Here is a 20,018-nt window from a genome sequence, read left to right as displayed (position 1 = left end):
TTTGTTTGTTTGTTTTTGTTTTTTGGTTTTTTTGTGATGATTTCAAGCAAGCCTGCAGTGCAAGGCTTAGCAAAGGAGAGGAAGGCAAGTAGAAAGGAATCTGAGGATGCAGGTCAAGGATAGCAGGTCACAGACAACCAAACAGGAGCAGATTTGCCTTTGTTTACATTGCCAAAGGGGAAACATTAACTTGATGGAAAGGGTAATTAAGCATTTCTTTTTCCATCACGGTCCTGCCTGACTTCATATCCAGCTGTTCTGTTTACGTTGTGATGACTCCTCATCGAGTCGCAGGATTAAAGACGGCCAGTGTGTCACTGATGTCACACAGCACTGCTTCCCCTACTATTAACCTTTATTTTATAAATAGCAAAGATCTCAGAGCGAGGACCGCCCAACTCAAGTAGGCAGATACTGAGGGAGGGGCAGGAAGGTTACAGGGAAGTGCTGTCTGGGACGCAGCAGACAAGGTGAACAAGTCGGCAGCTGAGCGTGCTCAGGTGTTTTACAGGGGCCACCTGCCGCAGCACCCTCAGTTTCTAGATGCCAAAACTGATTAAGTGGATGGATTTTCCCAGCGTTTGATGCTCGTAGTGGTAAATCTAGACTCACACCCCCAAGCTAGTGCCCTTTGCGTCATGACTGATTCTCTCATTTGCTTATATTTTCAATAACAACCTGCAGAAGACTATCCCCTCCAGTGTTGGAAGCTGGTTTACACAGGTGTGCTGTTTGGAATTTGGAATATGTTTTCCAATAGAAACAAAGTTAGTAGTACCTGATGGTCGTTCTCTCAGCCCTGTCCCAAAGATTCTTTGTACCGAGATTCCACAGCTCTGGGACTGATTCTCCGCCTTTTAATGGGGGTTAATGAGAACATAATGAAGACAAATGACTGACCATGGCTCAGTGGGGCCTCCTGCTGCTCAGGGCAATGTCCTGTCCTATGGACCCAGTTCCTTTTCAGGTAAATTTCGTTCAGCCTGTGTATCCACTTTCGCTGGGACCAAGCAAAGTTCAGAGCGCTGCCCTCAGAATACGCTGGGAATGAACTGCAGGATGTATTTTTCCTTAACATATGAAGGCGTCATCACTGTAAAGCTTCAAGGGTACCCTGACGAGCCGCAGAGACTGGTTCACTGTGAATGATCACACCATTCAGAGGAAAGAAAAGCTACTTTATTCAAGTGGCTTCACACGCTAAGCCAGCTATTCAAATGGACAGACCAGGATCAATGTTTTGCTTGGTTTAATCAAGTCAGTTCACAAGAATCACAGGAAATCCAGGTGCCTGTGTTTCTGGGCAACTTTTGCAGCAAGCTAAGGTGCACATGTGTGGATGTTTACATGTTACAGAGCAAGAGTATGTCATGTGTAGGCGTTTGCGCATAGCATTTATGTTGTTCAGAACCAGTAGAACTTTTACACCAAAATGACCTCTTGCCCAGACTCTGAATAGTAGTCAGGGGTTACCTCTCTAACTAGATGGATTTTGTTTACCTCTTGGCTTGAAAATGCCTTCAAAGATAGTTAATCATTCATTCAGTTATTTATAGTCACCCCTGACTTGGGCACAAAGTGGTGTTTGACAACTGGACCATCCTCCTCATTTGTTAAACATCTCTGTATTGTTTTGAGCTGTTTCCTCAAGTCACATCCGCCTGAGGGATTCAGGAATTGCCACCACTGAGGCACTCATCGGTGGACGACTCGTTCTGTAGCCGGCCCCTCAGTAATAGTACTAAAGTCTTTTGTAAGATGGCAGTGTCACTGGCGTTAGAGGATACATTTTTGTAGTTACTTTAAGCCCTGCTGGGGTCACGGATCAGATCCCCAAAAGAATGAGATGGAAACCAGCTCCTCCCAGAAGGATGAACATATGAGTATATGCACACACTTGCACATCATTTAAAAAACGTTTGTGGACTCCTGCAGTGTATTTAATGATACTCTAGAGTTAAGAATGTTTGTTCTAAGGGGTTATTTTCAAAAGAGATGGCATTTATTTTGATTTATAGTCTAGATATGTTTATTAAAAATTCAGCAGTATCATCATGTATCACCACAGCTTAAATCTATACATGTACTGTCCCGTGTAGACATGTTTAATTGACTGCATTAAACATGACCTCCTTTTTAGAATTCCTGTTTTGTGGGGTTTTTAATTTTAATCTATCTTAAATATCCTTTTAAATCCTTTTCAACTTTCTAAATAAGGAGTTTCTTTCTAATGTATGAAAGTATTTCTTTTTATTCTTGTTAATCTTAAAAATAATCTGTCTTTAGAACTTTGGCTTGAATATTTGATTTAATACTTGCATTTGAAAAAAAATCTCTAATAGGACATTGACCTTAAAGATTTTGAAAGTCAGGATCTACATATAAATTTAATTCAAATTCTCTGCTAGTAAAATAATATTGACTGAATCTCAGAGTTAGGGTGATCATTTTTATATTTTTTGAGCATTACCAAATGATAATTTTTAGAATTAAATAAAATGTGAACCTAAGGTGATTCAAGAATTTTCTACATACCACTACATTTTTCATGGTGGTTATAGAGACTAGAAATTCCAATAGCCCTTTTAATGGAAACCTATAGTGGAAACAATCTTCCATACCCACCAGTGACTTGTGCATGCTGTCAAGAGCGTACACTTTTTATCTTGCTTCATTGGTACACATCCAATAAGTGTATATATGTGGAACCATTTCTGAAGAAGAGGCACACATACAAAACAAACTGAGTTTCTGGCTTTGGCGATGGGTCATGTTGATATGAAATCCTTGTCATCACATAAAGACATGTATTTCTGTACACACAGAATATAGTCAGACATCACATTTCTAGAGTGCATAGTCTTTCATATATTTTATTTCCAAAATTAAGACACAATCTTAAAATTTATAGTGTGTTATAGTTCATCTGGTCTCACTTTTTTCCTAACACTACACAACATAATAGTGCAAATAGCAAATGATGGTATTTTGGATTCAGTGAAGAACACTGTACATATTAGAGCACATAAAATCAGAAGGTGCCTTAGCAATGTTACAGCAACTCCTCAAGGAAATTGAAATTGAAGGGTCATTTAACTTGCCAAAGACACAGATTTTGGTGACAAAACAGGTATGGACCAGTGATTAATTTTTTCAATACTTTCACCCATCTTATGTGACCCAATGGACCATAAACTTTGTGAACTCAGTGTAAATCACTTTTCAGAAGACATTTCAGATTTAATACTTGGTGCCTGAAACATAGTATTTATGTAAGTTAGAAAACATAATGAACTATTGTTAAGCAGAGATGAATACATTTTAACTACGTACAAATTCTTAGATAATCTTAAAATGCTAATGTTGAATGAAGTGACTGTTGTACAGGAGTACATATCAAATGGTGCCATTTTCTATAAACGGGTAAAACCAAAACACTTCCAAAAGTAAAATTTAGCCTGATCCATATACTATCTTTTTAAATCAGTTTATTTTCAGTGTTAATGTGAAAAAATAATTCAAATGATATTTTTTTAATCCACATGTTAGACTCAAAACTAAAAAGCCATGCTTTAATGGGAGCTGGTTTAAAACAATCAGACTTGAGTGAGATAACAGTTTGGGAAATGTGACTATGCTCACTTTTGCTTCCAGATTTGGACTTTGAAACTTACTGTCAGCCTCATAAAGAAATAAGAAGCTGTGCAGATAATTAAACATTTGCCTTGGGGGAATTATTTGCAGTTAATTAAAATCACACACCTTGGGTGTATACTTGCTTCACTGGTTATTAAATTTGAATCATATGTTAACCACCCAGGTTTCTCACTTGTCCATCAAATGTTGCTTGTGGCAAGTTTAAGAAACAAACTTTCTCATAATATTCCACACCATATTGTCGATAGCTTATCACCTAGTTTGTGAAGGGAGAGAGAAAGGTGGGTAAGAGAAACAAAGAAGGAATGATTTGTTTTAGATTCTGTCTGATTCTGCTCTGTTGGGGAGTTAAAACACAGCTGAGCAACATGAACTCAGTAGAGAACCCGTTTGTAGGCAACAGAGGTGTTGGCCTGCCACCCAGATCTCTCCATGGCCACAGGCATACAAGACTAGTTCATGGCTTTTGGACGTCTTTGGATCACCGCCCTTGTAACTGTGTGAAAAATACCCACTAGACTGTAACCTCTATGAGGGCAGAGATTTGTTTCCTTTACCACCGACTCTCCAGCATCAAGACCAGTGTCTGGCATGGAGCTGGCCCTTAATAAATATTTGCAGAATGAATGAATGATCTATTTTCTGTCTTCTTGCTGAACCTCCTCACATACTCTTTCCAGTGGTTTTTGAAGCACCTCCAGAGAGTCCTCAGACTCCAACAAGGGACTCTTTCTAGAATTGCAGGCATCCATAGTCACTGGAATCCTTTTAGCCATGTTATTTCCCATACAGTACATCCTATGACAAGACAAGATGAACTTATGCTGATCCCATGTTTAAATGCACCACACAAGGGAGAAAGTGAACTTACACAGAACAGAAAGCTGGTATTCCCCCTTTGCTACTGCTCCACTGATACAGCTCCTGAGGAAGACGAACTTAATTACCACTGGGTTTCAAAGCTCTACAGCTGGCTTTTTCAAGGAATCAAGGCTCCCATGTATGAGCAACTACAGTAATGGAAGCATTAAGAACATTAAAATTATATTCCTTTAATCTTCTCTATTTTGCCTTTGTTTCGCATCCTTTTGCAAAATTCTCCTAAGACTTTCACTGATGCAGAAAGCCTGCTTATATTTTCTTATTTGTTGTAAAAAGATATTCCAGCCAAATCTTTAGCATTTTTACCTCGTGTACGTTGTGCAGACATCTTATGCAGCACTTTAAGAAAAGCTTATTTATTAATAAAGATATTTAAGTATTTAATGGTATTTGTTAAGAATAGTAATTTCCCCTCAAACATAGACCTGTTGTGTTAGTGTGTTCTATATATTTCCTACATAAGAATGCTGACTGGAGGTCTTGCCTGTTTCTTGTGTCAGATTCTGCAAAGGATGACAATACTACAAAAGACACTGAAGTAATGGATCATTCTGTGTGTAACCAAGATCATCCTGATGGTAAGTGCGAGAGCTTTTTTCAGTTTGTTTGTTTTTCTATTGAGGAATAGCGCATTTTTTAAAACCCAGATTTTAGTTTTTCTGGAAAAAAATGGAATCTGGAATCATGAACAGCTCAGGGGTTAGGGGTGCCCACCCTCTGCACCATCAAAAATCTGTGGCTAACCTTCTAGTTGGACCTCCATATCTGGGATTCCACATCCATGAATTCAACCAACCCAATCAAGCAGTACTGAAGTACATATTTGTGGAAAAAAATCCACCTATAAGTGGACTGCACAGTTCAAACCCTTGTTGTTCAAGGGTCAACTGTGTTTTATTAGAGCTAAATACCAGCTGACTAGTGGCTGCCACATTTAGGAGCGTTTGCTCTCTGTAGTCCTCATTATGCATCATTAGCTTCATTTATTTTTGTTGCCTGATTAAGCTCTATAGGCATTGGATTTGCAACTATTGAAATGAAGACATGGTAGCAATGAGAATAAGTGAGAGACATATAGGGAACAGATCCAGGAGATTAAATCTACATATCCTTGGAATGCTGAGAAGAGAGAGTAGAACAGAAATTAGGCAATCTTTAGAAAAACAACAGAAAAAAAGTTTTCCTAATGCAAACCAGTTCCTCTACCCCAAACACGAGAGAAGATGTTATAGGCAAAGATGATGAAAACTCAAATGAGAACAGAAACCTACAAAGCCTCATGGAATTTTTGAAGATCAATAATAAAAAAAAAGGCTTTTAAAGCATCTAGGATATTCAAACTCAGGTTACAAGCAAAATCAACAAAATCACCAAAATCAGATCAACCTTAGCCTTCTTCTCTAAATACTAGGGGGAAAAATGGAGTAACATTTCCAGAGCTCTAAAGGACACAGTGTCTATATTTAGTGAACTTATTATTCATGCATGAAGTCAAGAGTGGTATTTTCTCAGGAATACAAAGATTAAGAAAATAAGCCACCCAAGTATCCTTCCTGAACAAAGTAACAAAAGGCTTGTGCAAAAACAACAAATGCGGAAAGGAAAAAAAAATTCAAGACTGAGAAAGGCACAGTTGGAAAGGACCACTTGATAAGAGACTCATTTAAATGTATGAAAATGTTGAAATAATTGTTTCAAAATCAGTATCAAAATATCTTACTTAAATGCTTGCTTTCAACTTTGAAAATTAAAGTATATTTTTTAAATGAGAAGAAATGAAGGAGATGCTTTTGCCTTCAGCAATGAAAATCTATGTATATGTGTGTGTACATACACACATATACATAAGAGAGAAAGTGAGGCAGGGGGCCGGTACTATTTAAACATTTCAGAGAGCTAACAGGATACAGAAGAATTGTCAGGCTAGGTTAAGGGAGAAAATGGATATACAGAGAGAGAATGTGAAACTGTCTTTACCTAGAGCATTTGCTGATTCTGCAAAAGGTATCTTAAGTCCCATTGTTCAAAAGGGCAAAAGGTCCTGGTAAACCCATGTGTTTTGGTTGAAACCCCAGAGATACGTGCCCTAGCAGGAAGAATGAACCAGCAGTAGATCAGCCTCCTGAGAGACTGCTGCTCAGCTTCAAATAATCTCAATCCCCAAATTAAATTAAGATCAACCCAGATTGCTAGTCCATCCAGGTACCTGAGAAAAACAAATGTAACGTATTTACTAGACAAAAAAAAAAAAAAAAGAGTACTGTAGGTTTCAAACCATTTATATAAACAATTTGTTAAATATAATGTCCAGTTCACACACACACACACAAAAAATAGCTAAAAGAAATAAAGAAACAAGGTAACATGAAAAACAGTTACTAGTGGCAAGCTGGTTTGGGCTGAAAATATTAGTGTTATGAATGCAAAGCATAAAATACAAAGTCTAGAAGGGGATAAAGACAGGATTGAAAATTTTAGCTGAGAAGTAGGAATTCAACACAGAAAAAAAAGAAGAAAAGAAAAGAAAGTCTAGAAATAAAAGATGCCACACTGAAATGAAGAATTCAGTGAACAGGTTTGTGGTTTATTAAACAGATAAAAGAGAAATTTGTAAACTAGAAGTTAGGTCAGAAGAATATATCCAAAATAAAAACAGAAAAGAAACAAAGAATGGCAAACTAAAGAAAGGGAAAAGTTTGGAGGAGAAATGACAAAGTCAATCATGCATGTAATAGGAATCCCAGACAGAAAGGAGAGAGGGAGATGGGGAGAAGTAATATTTGAAGAAATTGTGGAGAGAAGTTTCCTATAATAAAGAAGGATAACAGGCCACATGTTCCAAAGGTCCTCTGAATTCCAAGCAAAGTTAAGTCCACAGCCAGGCCCATCAATAGATAGACAGAACATCCAAAAGCCATTGGACTGACGGCTGACTTTTCAAAAAATAAGATGGAAATAAAAAGACAATACAACAGAATAGCTGCCAACCAAGAATTCTAAACCCAGGGAAAATGCATGTTTCAAGAATAAAGGTTAATTAAGAACATTTTGGACCAAAAATAGAAAAGGTCGTCACTGGAAAATTCTGGTGCTCTTCAGGCCAGAGGATGCTGATCCCAGATAGATGACCAAAGATGAAGGAAGGAATTAAAAGAAGGTAGATGGTCACTATTGGATAAATGTAAATGAGTATTGATGGTGCAAATCAATTAATGACTGTAATAATAATAATGTACTGTGGGAGTTAAGATACACTTAGAATTAAAATATACCACAATAATGGCATTTATTGGGATGAGGTAAATTAAATTTAAGCATGCTAATGTTTTTCTATTGTCATGGAGAATAAAAGCACTAATTAATATTAAGACTTGGTAAGTCTCAGGGATGCCTGAGAGTCAGAAAATGAGGTGAGCCCTGCAGTGGTCCCTGCTGACTGTCTGGAGAGACTTTCCTGACCACAGTGCAGAGAGGAGGAACCTAGGCGCAGCCCAGCAGACTCCCTGCGTTTAGGAGTCAGAACTGAGCATTCTGGAAGGCCACAGCATCTCGTGTTCACAGGCTGAGAACTGGAGAGGAAAGAGCTCCACACTGGGAGCACTCGAGATCAAGGAAGGAATCCCTCAGTCTTCAGCGGAGTACTGATCTGTGCATGGATAAGAAGCTGGGCAAAGAACACTAAAGGACTTGAGAGAATGATACCTGGAGCTTCCACAGGGCTAAGAAGAGTGCCTGTTCCCACCAGCCCCACTGGGAAACCTAAAATTTCATAGAGAGCTTTGAAGGGTTTTGCCTCAGTAGTGGAGCAAAACTAGCCAATAGACTGAATGCTGCCCTTGTCCTCCCAAGCCAGCTTAAAAACAAGACTTGAAAAGATCAAACTGTTTCTGAATAACTTGGCTGATCCTAGAATGAAACTCGAGAATATTCACAGAAATATAAATATACCTCACATCCAACAGAGTAATTGACAAAATTACCAGGCATCAAAGGAAGCACTGGAAGACAAATCTCCATGCAGCTCTCGTGTTTCTGCGTGTTTTATGAGCAGAGGCCCCAACTGCCTTTGTGCTGGCCCATCTTTTCAAGGATGTTTGTACAGCCACACCTTGGAGATACTGTGGGTTCTGCTCCAGACCACTGCAATAAAGCAAATATCGCAATAAAGCAAGTCACATGAACTTTTTGGTTTCCCAATGCATATAAAAGTTACGTTTACACTATACTGTAGTCTATTAAGTGTGGAATAGCATTATGTCTAAAAAAATGCACATACCGTAATTTTAAAAATATCTTAGTGCTAAAAAATGCCATCATCTGAGCCTTTATCGAGTTGTAATCTTTTTGCTGGTGAAGGGTCTTGCTCAACGTTGATGGCTGCTGACCGATCAAGGTGGTGGTTGCTGAAGGCTGGGGTGGCTTACTTCTTAAAATAAGACAGCAGTGAAGTCTGCTGCATCAACTGACTCTTCCTTTCATGAATGATTTCTCTGTAGCAGGCAGTGCTGTTTGACAACATTTTACCCATAGAACATCTTTTAAAGCTTGCTGCTGCTGTATCAACCAAGTTCATACAGTATCCTAAACCCTTTGTGGTCATTTCAACAATCTTCGCAGCATCTTCACTGGAATTAGATTCCATCTCAAGGAACCACTTTCTTTGCTCTCCTCATCTGTGAAGGCTTCATCCTGAGGCTGCAGAAATCCAGCCCCATCTTCAGGCTCCATCCACGTCTGATTCGAGTTCTCTTGCTGTTTCTACCACATCTGCAGTGACTTCCTCCACTGAGATCTTCAACTCCTCAGAGTCATCCGTGAATCAACTTCTTCCAGACTCCTGTTAGTGTTGATATTTTGACCTCTTTCCATGAATCACTAATGTTCTTTTTTTGTGTGTGTATATATATTTTTATTGAAGTATAGTCAGTTTAAAATGTTGTGTCAATTTCTGGTGTACAGCACAATGCTTCAGTCATACATGAATATACATATATTCATTTTTCATATTCTTTTTCACCATAAGTTACTACAAGATATTGAATATAGATCCCTGTGCTATATGGCATGAACTTGGTTTTTTTTTATCTATTTTATATATAGTAGTGAGTATCTGCAAATCTCAAACTCCCAATTTATCCTTTCCCACCCCCAAATCACTAATGTTCTTAATGGCATCTAGAACGTTTAATCCTTTCCAGAGGTTTTCAATTTGTTTTGTGCAGGTCCATCAGTGGAATCACTATGTACAGCAGCTATAGCCTTATGAAATGTATTTCTTGAATAATAATACTTGAAAGTTGAAATGACTTCGTGGCCCAGGGGCTGCAGATTGGATGCTGTGCTAGCAGCATGGAAACAGCACACACCTCCTTGTCCATCTCCATCAGAGCTCCTGGGTGACCAGATGCACTGTCAGTGAGCAGTAATACTTTGAATGGAATCTCTTTTTCTGGGCAGTAAGTCTCAAAAGGGGGTTTAAAATATTCAGTAAAGCATGTTGTAAACAGATGGGCTGTCACCCAGGCTTTGTTTTTCCATTTACAGAGAACAAGCAGAGTAGATGGAGCATAATTCTTAAGGGCTCTAGATTTGTAGAGTGGTGAATGAGCACTGGCTTCAACCTGAAGTCGCCATCTGCATTAGCCCCCAACAAGAGAGTCAGCATTGAAGCTGCTCTCTCTGGAGTCAGGCATTGACTTACCCTGTCTAGCTGTGACAGTCCTAGATGGCATCTTCTTCCAACAGAAGGCTGTCTCATCTACATTCAAAATCCAGTTTGCGTAGCCCCTTCATCAACCATCTCAGCTCCGTCTTCTGGAGCACCTGCTGTCCCACCTGCACTTCTATGTTTTGGAGATGGATTCTTTCCTTAAACCTCATGAACTTCCTCACCTCTCTCAACCTTCATGGAATTGAAGAGTTAGGGCCTGGCTCTGGATGAGGCTTTGGCTTAACGGAATGTGGTGGCTGGTCTGACCTTCTCTCCAGACCACTCAAACTTTCTCCATATCAGCAAGAATGCCGTTTCATTTACTTGTCATTCGTGTGTTTACTGAAGAAGCGTATTTAATTTCCTTCAAGAAGTTTCCCTTTGCCTTCACTACTTGGCGAACTGCTTGGTGTGAGGGGCCTACCTCTCAGCCTGGCTTGGCTTTGGGCATGCCTTCCTCACTCAGCTTGATCATTTTTAGCTTTTGATTTAAAGTGAGAGATGTGTGACTCTTCCTTTTACTTGAACATTCAGAGGCCATTGTAGGGTTATTAATTGGCCTACTTTCAATATAGCTGTGTATCAGGGAACAGGGAGGCCCAAGAGGAGGGAGAGAGAGATGGGGAACAGTGGTCTATGGAGCAGTTGAAACACCTGCAGAATTTATCAACTAATTTTGCTGTCTTAAATAAGCATGGTTCATGGTGCCCCTAAACAATTTCAGTAGTAACATCAAAGGTCACTAATCACAGTCACCATAACAAATTTAGCAATAAATAAAAGTTTTGAAATACTGTGAGAATTACCAAAATGTGACACAGAGGCATGAAGTGAGCAAATGCTATTTGAAAAGCAGTGCCAATAGACTTGTTCAACGCAAGGTTGTCGCAAATCCCCAATTTTTAAACGTAGTATCTGTGAAGCACAATAAAACAAAGTGCTGTAAAATGGGGTATGTCTGTATTGTGCACATTCTCAGAAGACAGAGAAACTGTCTCCCTCTGGAGCAAAGAGCAGGCTTGCATATATCCTTGGAAGATAGGAATAGTACCCCCTCCAGATCAAACATATGCTCACTGTCCACTATAAATGATTCAAATTCTCTTAAGCTCAAAATCCCTCCCCTGTAGTACAACCCACTGAGTGTGCAGGAACCACCTGGTTACCCTGGAACTGGGGCTCAAGGGTCAGGCACAAGTACTCTGGCTTCTGCTATTGCTCTGGGTAGTGAATTGTTCCTCATCTCTGACCCAGGAAAGTCTCCAGTAAGTATTCATGGAATTGTGGCTAGCTAACATGTTAATTTGCAAGTAAGGTAAAATCTCATGCCCTTCCCAATTCTTGACAAGATTTTTTTTAAAAGGTATGACCTATAGGAAAAGAGAAATCAATTAATAGGAATTCATCCAGAAATGGCACAGATGGGAGTATAATATAATATGGGATATATGACTGAAATATTACACTGCACACCAGAAATTAAGACATGGTAACTGACACATGGCAACTGACTATCCTTCGATTAAAAATCTATGCATATAACTCAGGAGAAGCCAGATGGAAGAGAATGCACAGGGCAACGTGTGGGGAAAGGGTCTCAGAGCTTCCATGCCCTCCCTGGGCCCCCTCCCCGCACCTTCATAAGTCCTCCAACCCAGAAGCTCTTTGAACACCCTTCTTCAAGAATTTTATTGGATACTTCACTACATCAGGCCATGTTAAAAATTATTGTCATTGCATTGCACATCTTGCGGAAGCCAAAAGGATTGCCTGTGTTCATTAGAGATATGGAAGATATAAAAAGACTCAAGTTGAATTCTGAGAGATGAAAATCAAGAATGTCTTAAATGAAAGTTATGCTCGTTGGGAACAGTGGCAGATTAGACAGTGCAGAAGAAAAGATTAGTGAAGCTGAAGATGTAGCTATAGAAACTATCCAAACTCAAACACAGAATAAATGCCTGAAGAAAATGAAAAGAGCATCAGTGCGCTATGGAACAACCTCAAGAGTAATTCCAAGTATAATGTACATGAACTGGAACCTCTGAATACAGGCATGGGAGGGGGAGACAGAAAAAATATTGGAAGTAATAATGGCTGAAACCTTTCAGAAATCTGATGAAAACTGTGAACTCACATGTACCAGTTCTGTGACCCCAAAGCACAAGGAACAAAGAAAATTATACTTAAGCAAAAACCATCATCAACTTGCTCAACACCAGTGATAAAGAGAAAAATCTTAAAAGCAATCATATGAAAAAGACAAGGTATATACAGAGAAAAATAGAAGGATGAAGCAGAAGTCCCATCCAGAATTACCAACTGCAATTACAGACAAAAACATGGATGAACCTCACAAACATTATGTTAAACTTTCAAGGAAGGTTCAAAAGAATATAGTGTACAATTTCATTTGCATCAACTTCAAAAAGCAGGAAGAACAACGAAAGATGTGCTTAAGTGGTAAAATGATAAAGAGACTGTAGGTAGTGATTGCTCTGAAAGTCAGGTTGTTGATTAAACTTTGGTGGCTGGAGAAGAGATACTGATCAGGCTGTGAGCCAGGCTTCTGGGCTAGTTGGTTCTAATAAGAATACAGTTTCTCTACCTGCTTTTGGTTGTTTGCTTTTGGAGCTCTGCATATTGTTCATGCACTTTGCTGTGCGTATGTTGCATTTTGATAGGATAGTTCAAAGAGGAAGAAGGAAAGGGAGGAAATAAGGAAGGAAATGAGGCAGAGAGTAAAGAAATAGTATCAATGGTAGAGTTTATAAAACAAAGATAGGAGGGTTGCATACAATGCTGGCTTCAATAAAGGTAACCAAAAACTAAAAATCCTACTGGGCTATGGGTTCCAATAGTTACGTTTGTTTTGAGAATAACTTTGAAAAATTTTATGATAATTACAAATAGAATTAAAGGAAGACATTTTACTTTTTAAATTTCCTCTGAAGAACATACCAAACATGAGAAAAATTCAGTTAATGCAAATAAAAATAATAAACAAGTAGCAATATAACAGAAACACAATATATCAGATAAGATGACAGAAACACAGGCAAATAATTAGGGCAATAAATGTAATTAGGTTACTTTACTAAGTGTAAAAACCAATCATTGAATTAATTTCAATAAAATAAAGCTTTAAAAACACAGAGTTAGAAAAGAAAAGTATATTAGGGAAGTGAGGATCAAAAGAAAACATGGAAAAACTACTTTAGAATCTATCCAGTTAGAATTCTAGCAAAAAGTCTCCAGTGAGAAAGAGTTGATCATTTTATATCAATAAAAATCTAAATCCCTGATTAAATATAACAATGATGGGTTATAAAAACCCATGAAGTGCCAGATGATGTGGAAATATACAATACGAAGAAAATCCAATTGGAAATGCAATGGGGAATTCATAGATACAATAATATCAGTCAGTTACAGAACAAACAGACTGAAAATGACATGGACTCTTTGAAACATGAGATTAACAGTGTAGTCCTACTGGAGGAATGGACCGGCTGATCAATAAAACAGCATAAAGTGTCTGGAAATAGACCCGAGGCGATCTGGGATCTCAGTACATATTCAGGGTGACATATCAAAGACAGATGACTCAATAAATGGCATTAAGACAACTAGTTGGTCATTTGGAAAAATAAGCTGAATCCCAATCTCATTCTTCATACCAACTTAAATTCCAAAAGGAGCAAAATGAAACTATAAAAATACTAGGACAAATTGGTGTGTGTGTGTGTGTGTGTGTATAATTTTGAAATGAGTATTGCTTTTTGAACTGTGACTGTATATACAGACATCTGACTGTGTGCATGTATGTGATAAAATGCACACACATACACATCTGCACCATGTGTGTGCGTTTGTCCATATATGTCACAAAACAGAAAAGTGGCTCAATCTGAGTAGATAAATTTTGACCTGATCAATAAAGCATATAATCAAATTCTAAAGAAAAACCACTAAGAAAAGTATTCTCCACCTAAATGACTGAGAATTAATTTTTCATTACAAAAATAAATACCTCATAATTTAATAATAAAAAAATAACCCAAGAGGAAAATGGGCAAAGGACACAATTATAATTCACAAAAGAGGAAACACAGTCATTATAAATATGAACAGATGACCTATTTCTTCATTACTTAAAGAAATGCAAATAAAGCATGAGTTCAGTGTCTTCTCCTTTTGAATGTCAGATGTTTAACTGGGACCGAAAATACACAGAGCCGGTATGGACAGGGCAACCAAACACGCTCACCGCCCACTGGTGAGAAATTAAAGGGCATAACCTCCTCATCAGCTATTTGACAAAATGTAATTAAAGGCAAAATGTTTACACTTTGATTCAAAAATTACGCTTTAAGAATTTATCTTAAAGTAACATCTGCCAAAAGCATAGAGATTTGTATTCACAAAAGCATTCATTACAAGACTGTGTTTGATGGCAAAGACAAAAAAGCAAAAAGAAAATATCCAAAAATTTGTCCATAACATGAAATATAATGTATCTTAAAAATAAAAGTTCTGAAGAAACTCTAATGACAGTGTGAGATGCTTATGAAAATGTAAACTAAAGAAGCAAGAATCAAAGGGTAAATTCATTTCAATAACAGGACACATTGACATATTTCTAATGTCAATGTACATATATGTATATGTGTATATATTTTATGTTAAGACACAGACACACATATATTTGTATACATATCTGTACACACATATGTGTATACACATGCATAAGAGAATGACAGCGGCTTACAGTATTAATGGTGGCAATCCCTTAGTTGTAAAATTATTCATAATTCTCAAAACTTGAATATATTTGTGTTTCTACATGAAAACTGCCTTTTTTTGTAACAAAGTTATAATTTTAGAAATAATTTATGTTAGGAAAGTAAATTTTATTGGCCCTAGGAGAAAATTAAGGATAATTTAGAAGACAATCAAATTCACACTAATCTAAATTTAAATTTACTCTTAATCTGGGGTATTTTAGCCATAGTAGAAGCAAAATTTTGAAAAACAGCAGCAATTAAGTTTCAAGTTTAACAAAAGGACATAGTTTCCATCATCTTTAAGAGAAGCATCAAAGGAAAAATGTCCACTCTTAGGAAGATCTGACCACCGAACACTCTACAAACAATAAAACTGTATTGTTGTTGTGATTATTCAAAAACAGTCCATTTACAAAGTGAGTTTAGGTTTATCCTCCTCGAGAAATGTTGAATTCCAGACTGATGTCCCCAGACCAATTTTTATGCAAATTAATTAAGGCATTAGCTTGAGCCAAACTTAATTACCAGGGCGCCAGGAAACAATCACGTGACCTATTTCTAAAGAAAAGTGAATGGGTTTTGGGATTATCAGTTCTAATAGTCCCCTCCCATTAGTATGGGTGATTGAGTTCACTGTATAAAATATATATATATAAATAGTGGGGCCCTTTATGTTCTTTTGTTTCCTCTGCCAGGAGGGATTAGGGCAAAGGACAGTGGGTGGAATTCACCCGGCTGTATCAGGAGAAGCAAACATAAAGCTTGTCCCCATGGGGTCAAGAAAGCAAGATGGAATGTGGAATGTCTGAGTGGCTGGAGCCCCTGAGTCATTGTTAATGCACAGCAGGCCTGGGTGCCAGGCAGGGAGCTCACACACACCCCCTCTGTATAACCTGCCAGCATCCTGGCTTGGCTCAGGCACGGCTAAGTATGATTGTTCATGGATTTCAAGGCTAAGCACCTCATATATTTCCCCATTTTTCACTAACTTAATTTCAGAAACATTAGAAAGAAGAAAACGTATATATTTTTGTTTCAAGAAAAGATTGCCAGTATATGTAAAACACACAGGTGAAGAGACATCAGGAGTGAGGCAAGTGAAAAAGGCCGCGGGGAGAAATATTCCCAAAAAGCTTTGCAGTGGCCTCTTATCCTCCAAGTGAGGTGCCAGACTTTACTAGCAGAGAAAATCCCTAGTATTCATCACAGTCTAGGCTGCCACCTCCACGGTCCCGTCTCAGCGGTGCCTGTGGGATTGTGGTCTTCCTGTTCCTCATGGACTTTCTCTGAGAATGCACCCAGTGGAGCCCTGGGACTGGAGACACACTGGAGTAGTGGCTGCTTTTACTCTCCCAATGCTCTGTTCTTTCCCGTCCTTGTACAGACAAAGCCAGGCCGCAAATAATGACTTAAGGTCCCAGCGATGACTGGGAGGAGGTGTGATGGTCAGTTCCCCGTATCAACAGTGAAAGAGAATGAGGTTTACTCAAAAACAGTGACGGTGCCCTCAACATCATCCTCCCCGTAAACAAATGTCAACAGTGATCAGAAGCGTTACCGGGAGACATATCCTCATAGAACGCCAAGGACAGAGGGAACCTGAGGTGGTTTCTAGTTTCTTTTTGGCCTTTTTTCCTAAAGAAAATGAAATTGAAGCTCAAAGACATTGATATTTGTCTAAAACATTCAGTTCTCCTTCCAAGATTCTTTGCAGTAAATATAGTATACGAAGCTCTAAGTAGCCTTAGCACTTTGTGGCTAGAGGTACAATAGGAAGTAAGAGATAAGAGCCTCACTACTGTTTACAGACACTGATGAGTCCTGTAATGGTACTGAATAGAGGCCCAATTAAACAGACATTTATTGATCACTCCTTATTAAGAGGTTCCAGGAAGGGAAATATGAACAAAACAGAGTTTCTGTCTTCACAGTTCTCATAACCTAAGGGAAGCACACACAGGTATAGCCCTATTACAGTGGGATGAGGAGAATAATAGATAGGTAAATGGGCAAAGGGACTCAATATGCAGAGATGCATTCACTCTGTATGGTACCCGGAGGTGAAAAGAGTGGAAATGCGTTTTGGGGGAAAGATGTTGCATGGCTTTCTCCTTCATATTAAAGACTTTTGTGACCAGTAGTATCATGACACAGTCTCAAGAATAAAGGGCGCAGGGGGAGGGTATAGCTCAGTGGTAGAGCATATGCTTAGCACAAACAGGGTCCTGAGTTTAATCTCTGGAATCTCCATTAAAATAAATACATAAATAAATAACCTAATTACCTCCCTTCCAAAAAAGTTTTAAAAATAAAGAATAAAGGGCACAAATGGAATTCTCAGACATTTTTGGTAAGATTATAAAAGGGAACAAACTCTTTAGGACAGTTTTTCGGGATCTAGTAAAGCCAAACGTCTGTGTTGCCTGTTACTTAATTTTACTCCTGAGTTTACACCCAAGTGATATGAGTATATATGTTCACCGCAAGACGTGTACAAGAATGTTTTTAGCAGAGTTATTCATAATAGCCCCAAATTCATACAGTGGAATAGTATGCATCAGAGGAAAAGAATGGACAATTGATACACACAGCAACTAGGATTAATCTTACAGAAAACAAGTATTAAAAAGTAAGATACAAAAAAGTATATACTGTATATTCTGTTTATATGAATTTCAAAAACAGACTAAACTTTTACCTTTTAACTATTGTTGGGGTATCCACAAGGACCAACAGAGAGAGCCACTGGTGCTAGAAATGTTCTTGATCTGGACGGTGATCATGCAAAGAAATACATGTGTATATATTTCAAAAGTCATCAAGCTGTATATTTGCGACATGAGAGTTCTATTATATGCAAGGTATACTTCAATTTAAAAAATTAAAAGGCAAAATAAAGACATTTCCAGGCAAAACAAAAAGGACAAAGGTATTTGTAGTCAGATAAACCTAGTTATGATTTTTAAAATAAAAATGGATATCATAAGAGCGACTTTGCAAGGATAGTAAGATGATTAGAGAAAATGTATATGAAGTGTCTAGGCATAGACTAGCTATTTCTATGGAATCGATAATTTGCAAATATACTTTGTCCCTGGGCTAGTGGTTCCCAGGCTTTAATGTACATAGCGACCACCTAGAGATTTTGTTAGAATGTAGACACTGATTCTGTAGGTCTAGATGAGGCCTGAAATCTTGTATTTTTGAAAAGCTCTTGGGCCATTCCAATGTTACTTGTCCATGGTCCATACTTTGAATAGCAGTGAGGAGAAATGGGGATGAGTGAGGTTATCAGCAGGGAAAAGGTCTTGATCAAATACATATTTTAAAAGATATTACTATTAGTAACTCACAAGGTAGATTAGAGAAGAAGAAAATGATAAAACTAAGAGAGAGAGAATACATCCCTGAATGAGGAAAGGGGAAGGGCACTGGACAGTGGGAAAAGAGAAGCCTTTCTCAGAATCATCAAATCTTGGCATTTCACTGAATTTTAGGAGTGATGAGAGAAAGGAATTAAACATAGCTTGAGATTTTTAGCTTCAAAGATCATATATATAAATATGCCTTAATTATATTTATTTTATCAGATCCTTTTGATTAAAATTAAGTTCAAGGGGAATAGATGTCAATAAGAAAAAATACCTTTCTTTTTTGGCTTGGTCACTCTAGCAGAGGATGAACCAAGGGAAAATAGTACAGTGTGTGGCTTAGGAATAGTTGAATTGGGAGGAGGGCATAGCTCAGTGTTAGAGTGTGTGCTTAGCATGCATGAGGTCCTGAGTTTAATCCCCAGTACCTCCATTAAAAATAATAAATAAATAAATAAATAAATAAATAAATGAATAAATAAACAAACAAACAAACAAACAAACAAACCTAATTACCTCCCCCTCCAAAAAAAGAAAAAAAAGAGAACAAACAAACAAAAAAGAATAGTTGGATTATAGAGGACTCTGTAGAGATGAGAGATTGTATAAGTCAGCTTTGCTGCAGTAACAAATAGCTCTAAATGTCCCACTGACTTAAAGTAATAAAGGTTTGTCATGTCTCTGCTTGGCTCTGCTCCACATGTTTTCTTTCCAGGATCTAGGCTGAAGGAACACACTCTTTTAGGAGCAAGAGGCTGGAGGAAACACCCAGGGGATCTGAAGCTTCTTCTTAGACACAACACACTTCATGTCTGTTGCTGTGCCATTTTCTAACCAAGTGACATGAATGGGCCTGGTGTCAGTGGGCTCAGAACATACACTTGCCCCCCAGGAGCCACTATGTCACATGGTCACAGCCAGAAGTAGAGACAAGTAGGAAAAATAGTGTATCTCCTACAGGGAAGGACCCAGGCAAAGAACCCAGGCGCTTCTGCCTTCCCTTTGTGCCTATAACCAGCTCTAGCTCTGGACTTGCTTTTTGTTTTGTTTTGTTTAATTTAATAGTTAAATATCCTTAGCATAAAGTCTTTTATTAAAATGATTCAAAATGGGCAGGTTTCAATTTCCTCTCTTAGTGAGCATTTAAATGTTCTAAACTCCACAGGGGAGGGGAGGGGAGGGGTAGAGGCCAGGGATCAGGGATGGGGACAGGGAGAGTGTGTGTGGAAGGAAAACCATTGCTAGATAATCAGCCTCAGAGTAATCAGGAGTTGTCTGAATTCTCTCTGGACCTTTGCTGTATTTAGTAGGTGTTTTACAAGAACGGTTGCCAGGTGAGCCAAACTCGGTGTGCTCACATTACTCAAGTTATTTTTTTTAAGCTCTGTTGATGGAAAAGTGAAAATACAAGTAGTGTTTTAATTTTACAGGAATCCTCAATATGGGAAATATCTATATATTAAAGGAAAATTTCATGTAATTAACACATGCAGCCCAGAAATTATTTACAATTTCAAAACTTCCAGATTATATCCATTGATGTTCAATGTATTGTAAGCTAAATACTGATTATAGCAATCAGTTCAAAGAAAAGGGTTTTACCCTTCATTG

The 20,018-nt window shown here is 38.1% G+C and overlaps 1 protein-coding gene across 3 annotated transcripts in view; it reads left to right on the top strand.

Moving 5' to 3' along the window:
- The window catches only part of MACROD2 (mono-ADP ribosylhydrolase 2), a 1,883,327-nt gene that overhangs the window by 1,796,904 nt on the left and 66,405 nt on the right, over positions 1-20,018 (top strand). For all 3 annotated transcript variants that reach the window (XM_074347853.1, XM_074347852.1, XM_074347851.1), the window contains one exon: positions 5,040-5,117. In XM_074347853.1, coding sequence (XP_074203954.1) covers positions 5,040-5,117 — 78 coding nt within the window. The remainder of the gene's footprint in view (positions 1-5,039; positions 5,118-20,018) is intronic.

Source organism: Camelus bactrianus, chromosome 19 (genome assembly GCF_048773025.1).
Source record: "Camelus bactrianus isolate YW-2024 breed Bactrian camel chromosome 19, ASM4877302v1, whole genome shotgun sequence".
Classification (NCBI taxonomy): Eukaryota; Metazoa; Chordata; class Mammalia; order Artiodactyla; family Camelidae; genus Camelus; species Camelus bactrianus.
Note: the sequence above shows the minus strand (reverse complement) of the source record. Positions and strands in the feature narration are given on the sequence as shown.